The sequence below is a fragment of the Rhea pennata genome, chromosome 12 (assembly GCF_028389875.1).
Source record: "Rhea pennata isolate bPtePen1 chromosome 12, bPtePen1.pri, whole genome shotgun sequence".
Lineage (NCBI taxonomy): Eukaryota > Metazoa > Chordata > Aves > Rheiformes > Rheidae > Rhea > Rhea pennata.
Window position 1 is genome coordinate 23,101,145 of NC_084674.1, and position 14,454 is coordinate 23,115,598.

Genomic DNA, 14,454 nt, shown 5'->3' on the forward strand with positions numbered 1-14,454 from the left:
CATGGTGTTCCTTGAAGGTTTCTGAAGTAAACTGGGAAGGACTGTTAAGCTGTGTATGAACTGGCAGCGCGTAGTTGCCTCCTAGGAAGTGTGTGTGTGTTCCAGAGTCCAGGATATTAAAGAGCACTTTGTCAAATAGTGAGCCCTGTAAGGCGTTAGCCGCTCCAGGAATGTGTGATGAGGCTCAGGAGAAAATACAGTGGTTTAGTTTGCTAGATTTGGATGCTGTTCTGGCAAAGCAGATCTGTAACCTTGGATGGCTAAGTCAGTGCACTAAACAAAATGAATCAATGAGTTGCAGCATAAATAACTTTTACTGCACTGTCTCTGGCTTATGTTGACTCCATCTGTTGAATCCCTCTCTCCTACAGTTTGTTTCCTTCCTTTGCTATGTATTAGTTCACTTGTCTTCAGAATATATATTTAGACAAAATGAGCACAAGGAGTCTTTGGAAGGAGGTTTACTCTCTTCCTCTGAATGACTTCCCTCTGCAATTCCAGTCTCTGCTGAATGCCACCAGGTAGCGTTCCTGTCACAGTCGCACCACTCTCCATCATCTCTCCGCTGTACAAAATAAACAGTTCAGTGATCTTCTCACCTGATATACGTTAAACCATTGAACTATTAAGTGACTTAGAAGTAGATATAGATCTTTGCTTGAAAATACTGACAGCCTAGCTTGCACAACAAGTAGAGCAGAGGTTTGAAGCAGTAATCTCGCAGATGTCCTTGCTCGAGGTTTTAGGGACTTGTTTTGTTTTTGAAGGCAAGTTCACACACATGACACTGTTCAGGAGCAAGTGTTCCAGCACTGATCTGAATGAAGTCGTTCCGGTTAGATTCCAGAGAACTGCACGAAATCTTGGTATCTCTTCCGTGGGGGACTTTAGATATGCTTGCTGCCTGGGTCACTGATGTCTGGGGTCAGCACGTCTTACCTTAATGGAAGGAGAAAAGAATTAGGTAAAAACTGTGAAATGGGAGAAAGAAGTTCTTTTGATTTTTTTTTTTATTTCTGGGCTTTTGTGTTTGGATGATTAAGGAATACTCAAGAAAGATGGTGCAAAAGAAGACAGACTGCCTGGCCTGGTAGGGGAGACACAGAAAGCAGTGGGGATGCAGAGAAAGGCAATGCAGCAGCATTTGAAGAGGGCAAGCAGCAGTATGTGGGAAAGACCTGACCTGGGAAGGAGCATTGCCAAGCCTTCCATGCATGGATGACAATCTTAAATTCATGTGGAAGGAGAGGGGAAGTCAGGCAAAAAGGAGTCTGTGTGTGCAGGCAGTGGTCTGAGAGGGTGGTATCTTCATTCGCAGTTCTGCTGCCAAGTAGTGGAGGCCACAGAGGAGACTATTGCTACAGTGGAGGGGAAAAGAGCGTTAAGATATTAACGGTCAGAAGGGACTGGGGTGTACGGAGCAGAGCGAACAGACAGATGCAAGGAAAATGCCCACAGCATGAATCCAAATGCACCCTGAAGAGCCTCTGTGTGTCGGGGAAGCATGTCAGATCCTTCCTTGGAGCTTGTGAGTGATTTAATCTTTGTGACTGTAGTCACACGTGCAAGAAAGCAAGCGATGCCGGGGGCAGCACGGCTTCTTTTTGGAGTTACTGTTATCCTTAGTTAATGAGATCAGACATGTTGCTAACTTTTCCTTCCACCTCCACTTGTTCAGTATTTTTATATCGCTTCTATGTTAATTCTGGTTCCATCAATTAGAAGAAAGAATAAGAGAGGAGACATTAGACCCAGAGCTTCTCAGTGCTTTTCTTTTTGGCTTGCAACTGCTCCTTCATTGTGCTCCATCAAACGTGTGCTGCGGCGGCTACTCCTGGTGCTGAGGTCCTGCTCGTCCATGCCGCAGGCTCTTCCCAAGGCTCTTCCTGCCCCTTAGCACTGAAATGTTCGTTGTGAGCTTTAAGCCCTATGAATAACATCTTTGATTTTGTTCTTTATGCCTTTACCTGAGGAAAAATGTGTGCAGTGCAATGGCTATTACAATCAAAGTAATTAGATACCCTTTTTTAAGTGTAAAATTGCACATGTAATTACAACATCACATTATTGGTTTGGATGTGTTTAGAGGTGGCTAAGATCGAACTTAGTATAGCAGTGAGTACTGGGAAGCGTGTCGGGGGAGTGACATCCTGGCAAACCCATGTTCCACCCCATTTCACGATCATGAAAACTACCAGTGTGTTTTTGGAGGTCTGGATTCATCAGATGCAGCAGAAGTCACCACTCAGGAGAAAAGCGAAGTCACAGAAACACAACTTTCACTTAAAAAGGAAGCAGTGATCTTTTATGTGCTTTCAATCAAGGTATTAGGCACCTGGAAGATCAAAATTACAGTCTTGAATTTGATTTAGTTCTATGAGGAGCTAAAATCAAACTAGAAGGAAAGTTTGGATTCATGATCACTTGCCCTCCTGAGGAAATGCATTTTGTACAGCTGGAGCTTGCTTAAACAGTAAAAGTTTCATGCAAAGCAGACTCTTACTACTGCCAGTGACTACTCTTGACCAGCCAAGGGTTGAGCTATGTGAATAGCTGAGGCCAAGTCACCCGAATCCTTGTTATCAGAATTTATGAAGTGATAGCTGGCACAAGTGAAGTTTTTTCATTAAGGTTTTTTTTTGTTTGTTTGTTTTCCTCTCCCAGGACAAACTTCTTTCATGCACTAGAGTGGCACTATAAAGTGGAAAGTGTCATAATTTTAAGGTAGGATTTTAAACTTCCTTTTTCCTAACTTCCTTAATTTAGGAAGAGTAAAAGTGGTGGTAAGAACTACACTAGGTGGTAGGATCTCTTATTAATCACAGTCCCCAAATACTAGGTGTTTATGGAGTAGAAAGCTTTGGAAAATTTGGCAATGTGCTGGTAACCCGAGTAGGCAGTAGGCAGAAGAATGACGATTTGTCGGGCTCAGCAAGCAGAGCTTGAGGTGGTACGCCGTCGGGTGCGCTCTGCTGTGTGCCTGTGGATGCTGAAGTCAGGCCTAGGAAGCTGCTGCTGAGTTTGGTGGATAGAGAGTCACGGAGCAAAGCTGGATGGAGTTCCCCCAGCACCAAAGCTCAGGCCTCCAACATGACAGCATGAGCAAAAACCGTGTGGTTTCCCACAAGAAGAAGTTGTCATCAGGAGAAGGCTGAGAAAGGAGCTGATCCCTTGGCCTTCCTGTATTAAGAAGCTTTTCGGGGTGTTCTTGTTTGATAGCAGCATCTTAATAGCCTATAGTGATTTTCTTAAATACAGTATTTAGGATAATATAGAAGCTGCCTGGTAGATTCTATATTTGAATCCTCTGTATATTCTCTGTATTTAAATAATCTAGAAGCTGGTTTATAGCCTGTCACAGCTGAATATAACTGGTGTTTTAAAATGCCGATAAGAATTATTTTTCTAGCCACATTGCAGAGCAAGTACAGTGTTAAAATGCAAACTAATCTGATAGTTGTAGAAAAATGCATAGAATAATTTTTGTTTAAATCAATATATGCAGCACAGTATTGAAGGTACAGTTGTACTGTTGACACTGCAGTTCAAATAGATTCATTTAATATTATCAAAATATTTATCAGGACTTTTCTTCATGTGCATTTTTCACTGATTTTCATAATGAAACAGCATTTTCAGTGCAAAAAATAGGCATTTCTTTTATGTGCTCCTTTTATGCTAACCTCATATGTGCAAAAACTTTGAAACACGTACTGTCCCACTGTTTTGCCGTTTCAGTTGTATTTTTCACATCTCCATTAACATTTATGAACAAAGACAGTTGACCTTTGCAGAGTGAATGGCTAGATGCATGTGTAATTAGAGAATTAACAGGGGTATGTCTCATTTACCTCAATTTGTAGAGTCGTATTATTGAGTGCCTCTTTGAGCGCCATTGCAATAAATAAAATTCAGAACTGCAGCAAGGTTGGTTCTTTGAGAGACCTGGTTGGCCTGCTGCAAGAGGGACACTTGGAGCAAGGTAGTGTTTGTGTGGTGTGCGCTCTCTGGGGACGGGGAACCAGGAGCACTTGGAGAGCTCAGTTCTTCAGTGTATTTGCTGCATGTCCAGTGAGCAGACTCTCACGTCTCTCTTGTTAACCTGTTCTTTTTAATCCATGTGCAATTTATTCATTTCTTCCGTTTTTCCCTTAAAATGTGCATTTAAGAAATATTTGAAGCCTTGTGTTCTGCGGGATATCAGGTTTTGGATGTAATGCCGACACCACGTACAAGCAGCCCTCTTTGAGTCCTCTCCTTTCTCACTTTTGCCGTTTTATAGGATGGGCTGAGTAGAGATTGAAAGACTGGGGAGAAGAGGAGAACAGAGAGGGTCCCTCGGTGTGGAAAGTAACCCCTGATACTTGGTTGGTTAAATGAGAAGATTAGGATACCACAGGCAGGAGCGATGCACATGGTGCTACTGACTGTGCTCTGTGAGTAACGCGGAGAACATCACCTCCAGGACTGGTGCTCTACCTGACCTCTAATGAAGATACCAGGTAGGGCCAACTGCGGTAGCTGCTTGCGCAGCTCTGCAGTAACCAGGATGGCAGTTTGTTTCCGTGAAGTTTCCAAGTGGATTTAATTTCTAATAACCTAAGCTGGGTTTGAGATAAAAACAGAGAAGTGAGGGCTTCAATGATGCCCCACTGCCCATGCCTGCCGTGGTTTTGCCCCTTGTCCATAGGCTGATGCTTAAGCACTAAATAATACTAGCAGAAATAGTTTCTTATTTTTTTATTAAAAAGAAAAAATCCAGTGCTTTTTGAGATCTGCATGTGTGGGCTTCCCTGCTGGCTGGGCTGCCATTGCAGGCAGTGGCATGCTTCTTGCTGCAGCTTGAGTGACTGGCAGTGCTGATGCGTGAAGAAGAAAATCTTGACAATCTCTCTTCCCTTTGAATTGTAGCACAAAGGAAGGATTTATTCCTTACGGGTGGAGAAAGGGTATTTGGAATATGAGTCCTGTGGAAACGTATTGAGATGGGTGGCATTTTAATTTTCAGAGAGGGTAAGAACAGCTACTTTGAAGTATATGAGGAAATAATGTACTTTCTCTGCTTTCCTCACCTTTTAGGAGACAGTTCGGTGCTTGTTAAAGTACATTTCCTTATAAAGTCTTTTGTTTTCAGGAGAAAAGCAACTCAGATATTTTCTTTCTTTTCCATCTTTTGCTCCCTTGTTCTTGCCCAGCCACCCCGCTGGAGGTGTAAGTCATTTGGGCAGAACCAAATCTCGCTGGTAGGTGAGCGTCCTCTTCGGGGAGGGGGCCTGCGGGAAGGCGGCACTGTTTCTGTGCCTAGGAATACGCTCGTGTCTCTTCTGCACTGTTCAGTTGCTGGTTTTCACGATCTTTGGAACGACTTCTGCAAGGTTTTCTGCACGAGCGAGCCTGCGTGGCCGGTGGCTTAGGCCTGTTTGAAGCTGGCCTGCACCGAAACCTGCGTGTAGTTACCCTGTTCGAGGTCCTCGCAGACTGAATCGGCTTCGTTTTGCTTTTCTGGTTGTGTGAGCGGTCTCGCTAGCTCGTTCACATTCATCATGCATTAGGGCAGCCCGGTGTGGGTTGATAGAGACAGTGGAAATAATCAGGATGTAATAAAAGATAAAATGCCCAAAGCCATTGTGATAGCTTTCTTTATTTTCTTTTTTTAGTGCAGGGGAGGGAGGAGATGACAGAAAGGAACATTATACGGACTTCCTTTTGCCATCAACCCTCTTGAATGAGTGGCTGAAAGAACTGCAGCAAATGGTGTTTGTGTGCATCAGCTTGAATTGGATTTCAAGGCTTATTTGTAGGATTCAGCGGTTTTTTTTATAACAGTTGCAGACAAAGAGGAAAGAAAGCGAAAGAAGTTAGATGTTTACCCATCTCTGCCTGGGCGGAGACTTTTTTTTACCCTGCTAGAAAAATAAATAAAGCTATTTTTAAATATATGGATATATCCATATTCCATACTGAGGACCAGTAGGACAAAGTTTTTTCTGATCCCTTTTCTGTTAATAATAGAGCTTTCCTGTGAACAAAATGAACAATGTAGAGGTTATAAAACTGATCCTCTATTGAAGAGGCACCTGATGAGTAAAAGGTGCTTGCAAGGTCACATGCTGCTCTTGCATGGCACATGCAGTGGGTGACAGCGGAGCCTGTGACAGGTCTAATGCAAGGACCATGACTCATTGGAATTATGGGAGATTAGGGAAGTTTAAAAACAAATTCAAAAAAAAGCAGAGGTGAGGACAGAGGCCTTAATCACCTGTGTAGTGAACAGATACCAGTGCAATAGTAAAATCTCCTCCGTGGAATCTACTGGTGTGTAGGAGCGAGCAGGTCACAAAAGTCGGTGCATCCTCTCTTCTGCTTGTTCCGTACCTGTGTCTGTGGATATCTTCTCTCGCTGTTGTTACAGTTTCAGAGACATTCAAAAAATCACTTGCTGCTCCCTGGAGTTCTTAGGAGGTTATTTCCTGTATAGATCAGATCGCTAAGGTATGAGTGTTCCTGCTGTTCTTCCTGCCTTACACAATGCTAAATCAATGGAAAAGCAATTAAAAGAGATTGGGTAACTTTTTAGTCTTTTTTTTTTTTTTTTCCATCAGAAATTCTGCAAGAGAAGAACCTTCACAGAGCTATAGTTTTTCTGTAGACCCTCGCTAACTTGAGGCAGGCTCTTATCCCAGAATTTAAAAAGTTAAGGCTCCCTTCTACCTCCAGGGGTGCAGGAGCAGTAGGACATGCTGGGGTTCCTCAGGACAGGTCCCACTGTTCCTCAGGACTGGCTGAACCCACCCCATGTGGTGGCTGAAGACGCTCTTTTCCTCTGCAGCTTTTTCAGACACTAAGAAAAGTCAAGTCACATGAATCAGTAGAGCTTAGAGCTCTCGTTTTCTTGCCTTCCATCAGCCTCTGCTTCTGGTGATCTTCCTGTGAATAACTGTTAGTGCTTGCTTCATCTGCTTCTCTTAGGCAGTGGTTCAGGACTGCAGAGCTTCAGCCAAAATACTGCTTTCTGCTGCGCACCTCCTGCCCCGGGGTCGCCCCGTGGTGCACATGCACCTCCCCTTCCTGTCCTGCTAAGGCTGCTGTGCGTCGGGTCCATGCGATCTTGTAATAGGAGCCCGGTGTAGTTTCTCTCCAGGCTCAGGGAAGTGGCAGTAGGACAATTTTATGTTCTTAGAAGTTTGTTATACTTAACCATAGTGGGTAGAATTTCGGTCTCATATTTCTAAATCACAGCCTAAATTTTGTAGAAATTGGTGCCTTTAACCCCACTTGGATTTCATTTCACAAATGTCTGCATCTCTAACACCTCTTAAAAGTTAGAGTTACGGCTTCCAATTTTAGGCTTAAACCGAAGATTTAATGTCTTTTTAAGGCTCAGTGGGAGAAACTCAAAAGTTAAGAACTGATTGATATATCAGATGTTGCTTGGTTTATATCACTTCTCTGTGTCTGATCTTTATTTTTGCATTTCCTTTTCTCTGCCTCTGCAGGTGTCATCTTGACATGAGTATAGTCAAGTTTGGCACTAGGGAGTATATGAAACTTGCTGGCAAGGGAGGAGAAAGAAGACACTGCAGCATCCTTGTGCATCAAAATGCCTTGTTAATGCTGCGAGTGAGAGTTCAATCCTGTGAATAATTTTTGTAAGCGCTCAGTGCAGATATCACAAATAACATCTCTGAACACTGTGCAAACACAAGATAAATGTTATGTCTGAGTAGTTGCACAGGAAAGGTGGAAGTTGAATATCCTGCTCAGAAGTGGCACTAATTCAGTAATACCCAAGCTGTAAACCCTGTCAGACTCCTCCAAATGGCCTGATTAGTCCTGAGAGTGTTTGGGTTTTATTGTTGTACATGTAGTTTAATGAATAGTGAGACCTCTAGGCAGCTGCCCAAACTTGGAAGGACAGAGGGGAAAATGCTGCTAGACAGTCCTGCTGAGCTAGAACATAGCAGCAGTGAAGGGAAAAGAGCTGAGTGCACTCATGGCTGAAGGAAGTAAAGCAACTGCACTCGCACACACTAATGGGCTTTTTGTCCAGACTGGAACCATGTCCTTTTTTAAGGAAGTTAGTTATTTATGTTGGAAATCTGGCCATATCCAGCCTGGAGCAGGAAGGAAGAGGAGGATAGTTAGCTATCTAAAAGGGGTGCGCTTGGGGTCCAGAGCGACCGGTGTGGAAGAAGCAGGTTGGTTGTGAGGGCTCTAAACTCCACAAGGATTGCCGTGTTCAGCACTTTGCACCGCTGAAAATTTGGTGTCATGCTGGAGCATCCTCGGAGCCGGGCTGAGGGAGCCCGAGAAGGCTCTTACCTTCTGTCCAATGGTGCCCTCACGTTTCGTTTTGTTGTGCCTGCTTTGCTGAAAGGGATGCTGAAGCAGCAAAGGAGCGTAAACTTGTTTCCCAGTGATACAGGTTGTCTATATTGAAATCAATTGAAAAAAAGTGACTTCCTGTGACCTTCAAATCATGTCTCTGCCTATATTCAAAGGTGTCTGCAACCAGCCCTCATGCGCTGTTCCTTAGGAAGCTCGGCAATCGAATGGAAAAGAAATCTCATTTTCCTGGGCTGATTCATAGCTCCCTAATGACAGGTTGTGTGTTAATACTTGTTTTCAGCAATTATCGTGCAGTAGTGTTTTGACTGGGAGCTGATAGCAAACATGAGTGAGATGAGGCCTCGTAGTGCAGCAGCGATGCTTCATGCTTTCCGGGTTGAAAACGGTTCCCTCACAGTTGTCGCAGTCATTTTCTAAGGCTCCGGAAGAGATCAATGGTGATTGTTCTGTTCTTCTTTTTCTTTTTTGCTGCATTTGATCATGCTGTATATAGGATCAGTTTTATTGATTCTCCAGCATTACAATGATAGTTACGATAATGTATAAAGTATCGAACTTAGCTTACAGCCTTATTCTGTGGGAACCATATACATGTGCGGTAAAAAGAGAGGCTATGTCTCAAAGTTTTAGCAATGTCTAGATACATGAGATAGAAACTGGGAGGAGAAGTAAAAGCACAATTCGGTGATGAGCCCGTGTTGCACAAAAGCTAATTGCAGTTCTTTAAATGGGAAGGGACATATTTCTTGGCCACAAAGTCCCAGATCAGGAAAGTTCATCACTAACCTGCGTTCTGAAGAGCTTAGTGCCTTAATATAAACTGGTCTTACATGTAATAGAGCAAGAAGTTCAAGCATCTAGGTAGTGACCCTGGTGATGTCAGAAGTTTGCTTGATATTCAGAGTCAGTGCGAAAGTCTTTTATTTTAAATCCCGCTGAACTTGGAGGATGTTCAGCTGGATGTTTGTGGCCCTTGCAGGCTATAAAGTGAAGGCAGAGGAGCAGTGCTCAGCCTTCCTTCTGAACTTCTCTTCCTCATTTGCAGTCATGCCACAATCACCTTTCCTACTTGCTGAATAAGCCCCTGCTCCGTCCAGCAGGTTGGAGGTGTTGAGCTCCATCTCTGCCTGGCAAGAGCCTGCGCAAGTTCTGCATGAGGTTTCTATTTTTGCTTGCAAGAGTTCCCTTGACAGAGCACCTCTGCTATTTTTAGTTGCAGTGCAAGTACTGCAAACGAGTTAGAGAGAAACTGAAGAGTCTCTTTCAGAGCTAGGTGAGGTAGGTCAGTTGTAGCCTCAAAATGTCTCCTTTCTGCTGCTCAAAGTCCTTCCTGCTCCAAGGGTCTGGTTGCTGTTTCTCTACTCCTCAATCTAGGAAGCCGGGCAGTCTGGAGAACATAAAAGTCTTTGATGGGTTGGCATCCTTTAGCTGATACAAAGAGCTAGACGTAGCCCGTGTCACCATCTTTAAGCTCAAAGAGCAGGTGTACTTAGGTACCAAATTAAAGCAGAATGATGCTGACCGATGGCATTGCTCTCTCCTGTTTCTTTACAGCTCCTGTATGACAACCCAAAAGCCCGTCAGGAAGTAGAATATCATTGGCGGGCATCAGGGTGTCCCCACATTGTGCATGTCCTGGATGTTTATGAGAACATACATCATGGGAAGAGATGCCTCCTCATTGTCATGGAATGGTATGGACCAGCACCAGCCCCCCGCCAAGCTTTGCTCTTTGGGGGAGCAGAGGGAGAAGGGGGATAGCTTAGCTTAGCTGTTAGATATGTGACCTCTCTCAGCAGCACAAGTTTTGTTTGCACAGCAAACTTTTTGTTGTCTTTACACAATAGGTAGAGAAATATGTTGCTGCTCCAGCCAGCTTGCGTGATGGAGCAATGAGGAACCTTAACCATAAAATAAACTTTCCTTGTACCCTATGACTGTTGTGCTCCTGAAAGCATTGACTGTAATTAATACAGTCTTGAGACATGGGTCTCAAATATGATGAACTTTGATTGTGGTTGGCTTCTGGCTTCAAATGCAAGTCCTACAATCTGACAGGATATTTTCGCTACTATTTTGACTAAAACTTTTCCTGTTCTCTCTGTGATCTGTAATACCACAGTTACGGTGTCTTCTTCCTTAGAGACAAATTAATAATCCTTTTCAGGTTGTCTGTTTCCTTCTCTCTTTTTTCTTCGTTTTCCACATCTTAGACAAAACAAGCTTACTGTCAGCCTCTCTGTGCCAGCGTATCTGACCTCCCAGCTATGTGTGTCATGTTCCTTGTGTCAGAGTATATTAAACCAGAAGCATCAAAACTCCTTAATCTTGTTTTGTTTTGTATTTGTTCCATACCAGAATGGCTTTGTGCATTGATTCAAATGGATTGTGATGTTTAGGAAGCATTGGGGTAGGAGGCAGGCTGTAATCTTTTCTAATCCATACTTGCAGTGGTTCTGTGCAATTAAACAGATGCACAGTCAAGTGTTAATTTGGTGTTTTCTGCTCATCTAGGTTTATTTTCTATGTGTTCTTTGTTTCAGCATGGAGGGAGGAGAACTGTTTAGCAGGATCCAGGAGAGAGGAGACCAGGCTTTCACAGAGAGAGGTGAAGAATCAAAGCTGAATATTCAAATTTGCGAGAATGCTTCTTTCTTTCTCTGCTCCCTTGCTTAGTTCTCTTACAGGATTTCTTTCTTTGGTTAAGTTTTGCTTTGTAGTTTTGTTTTCTTTGGTAATTTTCTATCTAACTCTCCTTTCCTTCCTTGTTTGCCATCATGCCTTTCCTACTTGCTGAATAAACCCCTACCCCATCCAGCAAGCTGGAAAGTGTTGTGATCCGTTGCCTATTAAACAATTACTTCTAAAGGTTCCTGAAGATGAGGAGTTACCAGAATTGGCAAAGTTTGGGCATAGCGTGGAAGGTTTGGAGGAAAGGTCCCCGTACAAATCTGCTCAGTTGCTTCATTTCTGAACCATCACAGCCTCTGCTATTCTAGTCCCTGGTCTTCTGCCAGGCCACCTCTAATGTTATGAGCACAGCCTTACTGTGCTTTCTTTTCTGGCTGTCCCTCAAGCAGCATCACTGTGATGCTATCACAGAGCTATACTGTGAGGTGACGAATATAATGAGCAAATCACAACTGATGGCACATCTCTTATTCAAGGGGTTTGAAGCACTGCCTGATAGGAAGTGTTATTAGCCACACTATAAACAAGCCTGCTCATCTATAATAAGGACTATGTGCGTTTTTAAGGGCCTACTATGAGTCAATGACAATTGCAATAGAGTAGCCTTGTCATTTTTATTGTCATTGCTATTTATTATTTTTAGAGTAACACAGATGTGCTTGACTGTAGTTCTCCTTGCCCATTCACAACAGATAAGAGCTTATTTCTGCTTGGGGTAAAAATGTTTGTAATGGACAGCCTCACAAAATGATTAGAAGTGGAAACATTTATACTTGAGTTTATAAATTATCATGACTGTTTTATAAGTGTGGTACAGTGGCCAGGCTTTTTTTGACTCTGTATTTCTTCCCCTATGATAAGCCCTTTAAATGACATGCAAGGCTGTTGTGGGAAAATGTGAATTTTCAGCCACATTCTTTGTTCTTCTCTTGAATACAAGACTCCAGATGGAAAATTGATGTTGTGATAATTAGTGATTCTACTCTGATAAAAAAAAAAAATAATAAAAGGCTTTTCTGAATTAAATACCATTGTATAATATTCTAAATACTTAATCAGAAATCATTTGGGAGTTTAAAGACAAAAATACACCTTCCTTTAGTTTCTGCGATAAATTAAACCTCTTCCCCTAGAGCCCCCAGATTCACTGACCATTTATACATTGTCCACAACTTAAGAATACCACTCTTGCAAGGCAGCTCACCAACCATTAGTATTTCCTTCTGGGCTATGTGTTAAATTTTAGAAATATTATTATAAAGGCAGCAGTTTGGGCTTTGCAGAACAGAACAGTTCTTTTGACTGTTTCTCATTAGGAAAAATTTTTTAAGAAAGTGAGGAATAAAGATGAGACCTATCCTAAAATTAAGATTCATAATGTTGCTCTGTTTTTAGAAAATCTGTTAGATTGCCTCTACTCGTTGCCTCTGAACTAAAAGCTGAAAGTTAAACTTCTGTCCTGGACAGCCAAGGACATATCCTGTTTGGGGGTCCTTTCTCCACAGCCTTGCATGTTGCTTGCTTAGCTACTCTGTTCTTGATGCTTTTTTTGGTGAGCAAATTAAAGCACAAATTTACAAGCTCATAAAAATCAGGAGTCTGAACTGTTCTGTTACTGTGCCTCCTCAGGAGGAGGGCTGAGCAGCCGGGGAACCGGGGGGTATGATTGCTTGCAAAACCAAAACACAGCTGTTAGGACTAATTTTAGGTTTTCTAGGCTTGACGCTAGCCCTGTATTCAGCAAGCTGTTTGTAAGTCATGAGCATTCCCAAGCGTGTCCCTGAGTTACAGTGGGGAATGTTAATGTGACCTTTCTCTAAAATTGTATTTGTAGAGGCCTCTGAAATAATGAGAGACATCGGAACAGCCATCCAGTATCTTCATTCAATGAACATTGCCCATAGAGATGTCAAGGTGAGACCTGAACGCATGTGGGCAGGGAGGAAGGAGTAAAAGGTGGAAAAAATGAACGGGCAGCTGGTTTAAATAGAAATAGGAGTGCCATCAGATGGTCGAAGTGTTCCTGTTCCTCTGCCGACGTGAGAAGAGACTTGTTCACTCCTATCTAATCAAAGGTCAAAATATTCATGTGTGCAGTTGCGTATGGAATGTGGAAGAATCTAGGTGGTAATCAGATGATTAATTATGTAAATACTACCAATTTTTAATTAACACCCAAATAAGCTTACCTGAAGTAAACTGATTCTACAGTCCATGCCAGTTATTAGTTTTCAGGATTATATTTGCCTTAAAAAAGAGGGAGGAGGAAGGGCTTCAGAAATAGAAGAAACTCCATATATAGGAGGAATAATACCAATTCCATGCATCCAGTCCAAGTTAATAGTATCTGTAAATATTCGGAAGAATAGGAAGATAATTATTGTCACATGGATCAGAGTGCTAGTATTAGCTGGTGGTTGTCCCCAAATCTTTTTGGGGAGATTTGAAAGGCTTTGCCATATTAAATATTATCTGTGGTCTGTAAAGTACAGAGCATGAACTAAGACAAGACAGCTGCTCCAAGTCATTTATAGCTTAAAGATTAGCGAGTACGAGATGGAATACAACAAATATAGCAAGTCCTATAATGACAGACCGAAGCACCTGATCGATTCCACAGCTTTGAGTTTGTTATTTTTTTTTTATGTATCCTTCCGTGTGTTTGACTGCAGGGAGAATTGACACTGCCAGGTCTCACTGTGGGGTATGTAGGAGTTATGGCTTAGCAGTTTAGAGACTAAAATCTGTTTAGTTTTGTGGAGCTGTTTGTACCACTGCCCAGCACCAGCATAGAAACTAAAATGCTTAACCCCAATGCCCACTATGCACACTCAGTGGACTAACACTGAAATGGTGCAAACTGCTCAATAGAGCTTCAGTCCCATTCTCTTTCCAGTCTTTCCTCCTTCTTCATGTCCCTAAACACTAGTGTGAAATAGGGCATGGCTTCCTTGTCCCTGAGAAACTGGAAAACAAGTCCAAACAATTGCAGATGCAGGGGATGTCCACTCATCCGTGTCCACGTGCACATGAGTTTGTACTCTCTCTGTGCCACTTCTGGTTTTGGAGAGCCTTTACAGAGGAGCGTGGGGCAAGTGTGGAATTAGCTTAGGTTTCGGGAGACAGAGTTGGGGGCGTGCTGGGTGGGACTGTTAGCTGTATTAGTTAATTTTGATGGAGTGCTGTCAGTGGCTCATGGAAGCCTTGGTTGATGATTCCTGTTGTCCTTCAACTCAGTTGAATGCCATACACAGTGCTGTCAGATCAAGTGGTGTAGATCAGATAGAATAATCCTGATAAATACAGGGAACTAGAGGCCAGATTTGATACCCATTTGACCCGACAGGAGTCTTGTGATTAGAAAATAATGAGTACCACGCTGAAAAGGATCTTGATCCTTGGTCTACTGAGAGG

General features: G+C 42.7%; 1 protein-coding gene across 3 annotated transcripts in view; it reads left to right on the plus strand.

Moving 5' to 3' along the window:
• The window catches only part of MAPKAPK3 (MAPK activated protein kinase 3), a 46,824-nt gene that overhangs the window by 22,085 nt on the left and 10,285 nt on the right, over positions 1 to 14,454 (plus strand). For all 3 annotated transcript variants that reach the window (XM_062585375.1, XM_062585374.1, XM_062585377.1), the window contains 3 exons: positions 9,904 to 10,043; positions 10,893 to 10,957; positions 12,875 to 12,954. In XM_062585375.1, coding sequence (XP_062441359.1) covers positions 9,904 to 10,043; positions 10,893 to 10,957; positions 12,875 to 12,954 — 285 coding nt within the window. The remainder of the gene's footprint in view (positions 1 to 9,903; positions 10,044 to 10,892; positions 10,958 to 12,874; positions 12,955 to 14,454) is intronic.